Source organism: Astatotilapia calliptera, chromosome 8 (genome assembly GCF_964374335.1).
Source record: "Astatotilapia calliptera chromosome 8, fAstCal68.1, whole genome shotgun sequence".
Lineage (NCBI taxonomy): Eukaryota > Metazoa > Chordata > Actinopteri > Cichliformes > Cichlidae > Astatotilapia > Astatotilapia calliptera.
Genome location: NC_137429.1, coordinates 30,909,349 through 30,917,068, shown reverse-complemented (window position 1 = coordinate 30,917,068; position 7,720 = coordinate 30,909,349). Strand labels below are relative to the sequence as shown.

At 37.2% G+C, this 7,720-nt stretch overlaps 1 protein-coding gene across 2 annotated transcripts; it reads left to right on the top strand.

The window, feature by feature from the left end:
• The first annotated feature begins 334 nt into the window (after positions 1-334).
• Positions 335-7,454, top strand: LOC113027736 (sterile alpha motif domain-containing protein 3-like). 2 transcript variants are annotated; one of them, XM_026177487.2, is made up of 9 exons: positions 335-416; positions 3,087-3,201; positions 3,536-3,724; positions 3,809-3,896; positions 4,752-4,913; positions 5,025-5,234; positions 5,702-5,867; positions 6,715-6,794; positions 6,948-7,454. In XM_026177487.2, exons 1-9 carry the CDS (start codon positions 335-337, stop codon positions 7,248-7,250), a joined length of 1,395 nt encoding a protein of 464 aa, XP_026033272.2. In that variant the 3' UTR covers positions 7,251-7,454. The 2 variants fall into 2 exon arrangements, with proteins under 2 accessions (XP_026033272.2, XP_026033273.2); XM_026177488.2 differs by lacking the exon at positions 335-416 and adding an exon at positions 1,534-2,866 and having other exon boundaries at positions 6,948-7,451.
• Positions 7,455-7,720: the final 266 nt, after the last annotated feature.

Sequence of the window (7,720 nt, the reverse complement as noted above, 5' to 3'; positions counted from 1 at the left end):
ACCTTGCTCAAGGGTACCTCAGGGTAGCCGTTAAGTGGATTCGAACCGCCGACCTTCCGATCATGGGGCGATCTCTTTACCTACTGAGCTATCCCTGCCCCCTATTCCCCCACAATCCAAACATACATATCTGAATGACGACCCTGCCATGGACTGGCAACCTGTCCAGGGTCTACCCCGCCTAAAAAAAACAGCTGGGATAGGCTCCAGCACCCCTCCGATCCTTATGATGATAAAGCGGCTTGGAAAATGAATGAACAAAAAATAAATAAATAAGTTTTTGATGTCACAGAATAAAACAATGTAATGGAATTTTGTTTTGTTTTAACAGATCATGGCTCAGCAGTGGACTGCTGGAGAAGTATCTCTTTGGCTTGGGGAAAATGAATTGGCAGATTATCAACAGGTCTTTGTAGGTGAGCATTTCTATGGATGTGCCATATCAGTGTCCACAGTGCTCCACAAGAAAACCAACATATGAAAAACTGCTGAAACATCAACAGATATACCATGAAAGTGAATGTGGATTCTTCATTGTCTGCAGACTAGAAGACTGTCCCAGAAAGTTTTTGTCTGTGAAATCTTTGAAAAATCACATAAGGAAGAAACATAAATATCAGAAACAAGGATTAGAGTCTGCCCCAGACTGTGACCCTGTCATCCAGGAAACTGTTGAATTTCCCAGATCATCTGAACGAACTCTGAGTGAACTTGTAGAGAACTTTACAGAGACTGTGAGAAAACAACTGGCATTGTTTTCCTTGAATCTTCAAGAGAAAAGTATTGTAAATAGAAAAGTTCAAACATTTGTTCTTAGTGAAGTAGAGTCACTTTTCAAGTATTTTATTGAAAACTATAGGGAGATATTTTCTAAATGTTTGCAGACTCTTAATTTTGATATATCAAGTTTTCATTATATTGATGACAATAGTTTGGTAGAACATTGCTTCAGTGCAGTCAGCAACGCATATCAACTAGACAGATACTGTGTTGAGAAATTAAACTTGATTGAACCTGTTGAATGTATCCTGGGAATAGATCCTTTTACTGGGAAACAGGACACTTTTCAGTATATTCCACTTCTAAAAGTCTTAGAATTAATATGTAATGATCCTAACATTTTAAGACAAATTTTTAGGCCAGAATCCCGTGCTCCTGAAACCTTAACAGATTTTAGTGATGGGAAAATTTACAAAGAAAGTGATTTTTTTAACACAGACAACCCACATTTGAGAATTCAGTTGTACAGTGATGAATTTGAAGTTTCTAATCCATTAGGATCAAAGAAACGTCTACATAAAGTGTCTGCATTTTATTTTACTTTGGGAAATATTCCACCAAAAGACAGATCTGTTTTAAGACATATTCATCTGTTGATACTTGTCAAACATAGATTGGTGAAAACATATGGATTTGAGAAAATATTAGAACCATTAATTTGTGACCTACAGGTTTTGCAAGAACGTGGATTACGATTAAAATTTGAAGACAGACAGTACTGCATCAAAGGTGGTTTGGCCACAATATCTGCAGACAACCTAACCTCTCACACACTTGCAGGTTTTAGCTGCTCATTCAGTAATGGTAGAATATGCAGGTTTTGTATGTGTCATTACAAGGACCTGTCTAGGATCATTAGTGAGGGAGATTGTGTTCTTAGAACAAAGACTGTTCATGCATACCATCTGCAATGTGTTGAAGATGACCCCCACTGTAGGTCAGTGTATGGTGTAACTGGCCCATGTGCCTTCAACAAGCTGTCATATTTTGATACCACAAATGCATTCCCACCTGATTTAATGCATGATTTTCTTGAGGGGGTCATTCCTCTTGTTTTGAAGTCTGTTGTAAAAGCCTTGCACGAGGACAAAACCGTTACTATCCAAGAGGTGAATGACAGCATAAGGACTTTTAGTTTTGGACAGAATGACTGCACCTCCAAACCTGCTCTAATATCTGAGAAGGTAGCACTGGATGGAAATATCTCTGGAACTGCTGTTGAGAAATGGACATTATTTAGGACTCTGCCTTTCCTCATAGGCTCCAGGATTGAAAAGGGTAACAAGTTTTGGCAGCTTTATCTTTTGGTTCGAGAAATAGGAGAGATTATTCTTGCTCCAACCATCAGCACTGACTGGATTAGTAATCTACATGAACTGATCACTTACTTTTTGACAGATTTCATCAATCTGTTTCCTGGTGTGTTTACACCCAAGCTGCATTTTCTGCTACATTATCCTCAGCTCATCCTTGATTATGGGTCACTCCGCTCTCATTGGTGCATGAGGTTTGAAGCCAGACATCAATATTTCAAGACAGTAGCAAGAATCACCAATAACTATATTAACATTTGTCAGACTTTGGCAAAGAGGAATCAGCTTCGTCAATGCTGGGAGTGGCAGCCTGAACGGATCATCAGGAGCGATCATACACAAGCAGCAGTTAATAACTTATCACTTCAAGAACTTCCAGTGAACTTGCAGATTTGTTTGCAAAACTTGGAGACAGCCGTTACTGTGGATGAGAAACTCTGGACAAGTAAATGCATCATTTTAAACTCTGTAAAATATGCAGTTGGAGATTTCTTCATTTTGGAACTTGTGCATGCAGAGCAAATTCCACTGTTTGTGAAAATAGTCCTGATTGTGTATATCAGGGCCAACTGGTTTCTTGTTGGAAGACTTTTCACAACACTGGAGTTTATAAGACACCTTCAGTCATACCACATCAGAGAGACTGATGATCTGTTGATATTCAAGCCTGGGGATGAGGTAGACTTTCATGCTTTGGACGCATACAGATGTGATGGTCAAGACTTCATTACACTGATCCACCGACCTTTTAAGGCAGTCCATACCAAAGTTAGGTAAGATACATCCTAAACCATGACTTTTTAGTTAGGAGTTGTCAACCACTGTTAAAATGATTTTAACCACTTTTTGGCTATTCCACAGGTCTGTCATCATCTATAGTCACTAATGAACTCATAGCTGTTTTTTTAGTAATGTTTTATAATATTTTTAATCTTTATCTTTGACATGCTCATTTCTGTTTTGATCGTGTCTTATTGTTTTTCTGTGCCACAGACAATGAAATCGATGGATCGACACTTCTGCAGATGACTGAAAGAATGAGTGAGCGTCTTTTTCCAAAAGTGAAAGACCAAGTGAAATTTTTGTCTGCTGTAGAGAAGCTGAAAGAGTGAGTCTTAAGTTGACTGGTTGATTCACTGAATTGTACATTCATACAATCCAGTGTTTCCCCTCCCCTAGGTTTATGGTGTTGGAGGGTGGGGGGCAAGGGGTTGACGCAAGCCCTGTTCTGTTTCTCCAGCGTTGATGTGCATCACACACCCATTTACTTTCAAATTGAAATGTCACAGCCACTCTTACTCTCTGTTATGATTCTGTTTCTGTAGTTCAGCAGCTGTTATTGTACGTTTTAAATATGCGGATATTCCTGATGCAGGACACAAGGACACGCATATTCATGTCTTGTAACAAACTCTAAAAATACTTCTTACTTCTTCTTGCAGTGGAAGGCAACACAAAGAAAAGCATACTGTGTCAGCACTCCAACCTATGTTTAACTGCAAAGTGCAGTTTCCTCCAGCTGTGCTCACTGCGTTGACCAATAAAGATGCAGCACTAAAGTCACCCACCAAGAACAGACTCAAAAACATGCTTATTCAAGCACTGTTTGACCACTTGAGTAATGAGACAATGTAAGTCTATATATAATTAAGATTTGATTCATTTAAAATACAGTATGTACATCAGAATTTAAGTTCATCATTCAAAATTTGCAGGTATCCCTCTCATGTGCAGTATGTAGACCTTCTGAGGACTGTCCTTCTGAGTTTTCCTTTTTTGAAGGAGAGTTATGGCTCTGGATATGTAAGTATTCCTGAAAAGCAAACATTGATACAATTGTCCAACAAATTGTCTTTGAATTGCCCAATTATTGGCTAATGAGTGTAACATGCTAACATTTTCATTGCTACATATTCAGAGGTTATCTGTTCCCTTGTGGCCACTACAATACAAGTATTAGTATTGTGATTTTTGAGGCAGATGTCGTGCAGTATGGTCAAACAATAAATAAAATATCAATTGCTCTTTTAAATTAATTGTTTCATTTCTCTGTGAATTCTCAAGTGAATGGTGTGAAATTCAGCATTATATTAGCTCTGTTTGCCTTTGTATCAGGATAGTGTAGTTTTTGTATTTAAAAAATTAAATTTGAAAATAGGGCAGGGATAGCTCAGTAGGTAGTGTGGTTATCCCATGATCGGAAGGTCGGGGGTTTGAATCAACTGAATGGCTACCCTGAGGTACCCTTGAGCAAGGTACCGTCCCTACACACTGAGTGAATGGGTTAAATGCAAAGAGAGAAATTTCCCTGTGGGGATCAATAAAGTATACATTATTATTAAAAGGTAGAGGTATTAACATATAGACTGAAAGATCATGACGAGTATGCTTGTAGGACATATTGCCATTAATACTTTATTTACCTTTTATAGTGTATTTAGCCAATCTAAAGTGCTCCAAACCTTTATATCATGTGTTCGATCAACTCCTAAGAGTTAAAGAAGAGATCTGTAAATAGGAACTAATTAGGTTATGACATGATTACAGCAAACCTACCAGCTTTATGTCACTCAAAGTTTTCTGGTAAATGTCTTGCATAAAGGGAGGACCTAGTTGCACCTATTTATGAATAATTAGTTACATTTTTATCATTTGTAGGATGCTCTGCATGAGTCTCTCAGGAACAAGTTTAAAAAGGAAAGAAGACCACTAGTAGACGTAGAGGAAATTGAAAAAATGAGACAGAAATACTCAGTTCCAAATTCAGGAAGAAAAAGATCATCAGATATCCAGCCCTGTATCCTTTTGAAAAAAACCAAGGCAAGTTAAATATGCTCAATGTTTGTTTGCCATTTTAAATTGTACATAAAAGTTAAAAGTATTGTTTGTTTGTTTTTTCTCTCAATATTTGCTAAACTTTTTAATAACCAGGATATCAATCCTCTTGACGATGGGGAGGATGAAAGGAGCACCGACCAACATGTATCAGTGATTAAGCAAGAGTGCCAAAAAACTAGGCCAAATGTGGATGTCATTCAAACGCACCTCAGGAAAATACAGAAGTACAGAACACACTACATTCTTCAGCATACTACTGAAGAGGTTCTACGAGAATTCCCATGTCTCACTATCCCTGTTGTGGTGAGTGTTTTATCAAAAACTGCAGCAAAAAACAACAATAACAATAGTGCACAGCAAAAACACGAATATGTACTGATGTGCTGCACATTTATACAGACTTCTAATAATCATGTACCTACAGGACAGGCAAAGTGACTGACTCAGCAGATTTCATGAGTAATAAAAGTACACTAACAGAACACTAACAGAAATTGCCACATTGACTATGTCTTTCTCTTTGGTTTTATTTTCATGCTACAGGATAATTTTGGACTAATCTGATGCCAATGATAGTTTTTTGGGAAGAATAGTCTAAACATCCCTTTTGCACAGCAATGTGTACTTGAGAATTAAACTAAACAAATGCAAAATTATAATTTCTTCTCTAATGATAATTGATGTGTGAAATAATGATTGTTCTGGTTTGCTATATAATGGTATATATTATGGTACAAAGCTAATATGTATATGTTTATCCTTTATTTTAGCTTCTTGAAGAGGCTTCCATGTTACTTAAAACTGATGTGGACAAAAAAGTAATCCGAGGATTCAGTAAGTTGGCAGCGAAGCTTGTGTCAATAGCCCCAAACAGCAACCTTAAAAGCCTCTGCTTAAAATCTGTTGATGAGAGCCAGACAGACACTGAAAGAAAAGGTGAGGGCACTTGGCAATAATGAGCAAAAACATTTTTAACTCCTATCTCAGATACCACTTTTTAAGGTTTCACATACAGCACATTAGTAAACACAGTGTCCCTTACAACAGCGGTCCCCAACCCCCGGGCCTCGGACTGGTACCGGTCCGTGAGTCGTTTGGTACCGGGCCGCGAGAGTTGAGGCTCAGGTGTGAAATGTATAGTTTTTCAGGGTTTTTATCGGTTTTCAGCGTTATTTTGTTATCGTTTTTATCGTTTACTCTGTTTTCCTGGGTCTTTTCACGTGTGTTATGAATAAATTTTCTTTTTTTCGGTACCGGTACTAGTTTTATTTTGTTGTATTTATCTGCGACACCTTAAAGGCCAGTCCATGAAAATATTGTCAGGCATAAACCGGTCCGTGGCGCAAAAAAGGTTGGGGACCGCTGCTTTACAATATCCACAGACTGACATTTCTCCTGTCTCGTCTTTGCAATGATGTACTTTAAGATTTAACTGATATACCCTCGATGCTATATGTATCTCTATGAAGATTTTCAGTCATTCACACAATGTTTATCCCAAAAAATGTTCAGTGGCAGCTAGACTTGCTCTGCAAGTTCTTTAGGACTCAAATTATTTAAAGCTAGCAACTTACAGAACTGAACAACATTTTGGGGGTTTTGTATAAATGCTTAACATTTACACTGAATTACACTGAAAAGTTAATTAGGTATACATTTACTGCACTAATGCTTATGTTCTGCAAGACATTCAACTCCTGATAAAGGCACTCATATGGCCTTTACTGCTTTGTATTAACAAAATTGGCCAGAAAATATTTACATATTTCTCTTTATTTTTCAGGTCAGATGGTAAACACAGCTGTTCTTCTCCTGCCATCTATTTTCAAAGAAAATGCCTCTCGTCTCTTCGTCATAAATAAGGTAAATTTATATATTTTTTGGTATGGTGAGAGGGGGGGGGGGTCTTGAACAAATCCAGTATTTTACAGGAGTTTTATACTTTCATTGGGACAGCTGTTGTTTATACTTATTTAAACTATACTCCTCATTTCAAGAATTTAATTTCTGTTTCAGGATCCACACAGCCCGATACCTACAATCGTACTCAGCAGCAGTGACGGCAAGCCCTTGAGTGATTCAACTGAGGTCAATGTCCAGATGGATGGACAAAAAATGATTCTGGACAGTGGGGAAATGGACATTTCATTGGCGATGGGTATTGTCTTCTCCCTGTACCATGTCTACAATGTTGCCTATCCAAGTGAACTAAAAAAGACATTTTGCTTTTTGGAGGCATTTGTTCTCAACTTGGGAACTCTGACTACACCTGTACCAGTAGCTGTGCAAAGAGTGGCAAATGCATTAAATATCTCCTAGATTGCCAGCATAGTGCAGGTGAGAGACTGAAATTGTCCCAGTGTGGACTAACAAAGGACCATGAGTCCCACATTAAACTTAACTTACATAACTTAAGGCTGCAGTTAATTGATAATTTAAATAAAAAGATTGTTCTTGAAATAGTTTTACTGAAAATGCAAACATGCTGATAAAAATGTGTTGTTTAATTGTCTGTTATGAAAGTATTGCTATTTCTAATGTAAAAATTGTTGTTTTATCTATAGTATAATATTTATATGTATTTATAGTAAAGATATTTAATTATTACTGTTTAAATGACTTGTATGCTATTATTAGTAGTGGTGTTGTGCTTAGCATTAAAATGCCTTTTTGTCTTTTTCTGTAATACAAAGTGCCAATAAACCTTTTAATATATGTGCTTGTATTTATTTTACCCTACTCAAATTCAATTTATGATACATTTTATTTTGAAAGATTTAAAATGGTTC

Bases quoted from the DNA above. Each gene is read 5' to 3' on its own strand.
- LOC113027736 (XM_026177487.2), top strand. From the start codon at position 335: ATGGCTCAGCAGTGGACTGCTGGAGAAGTATCTCTTTGGCTTGGGGAA. The intron at 417-3,086 runs GTGAGCATTTCT...TCTGTGCCACAG, and splicing joins TTATCAACAGGTCTTTGTAG to ACAATGAAATCGATGGATCG. The intron at 4,914-5,024 runs GCAAGTTAAATA...TTTAATAACCAG, and splicing joins TCCTTTTGAAAAAAACCAAG to GATATCAATCCTCTTGACGA.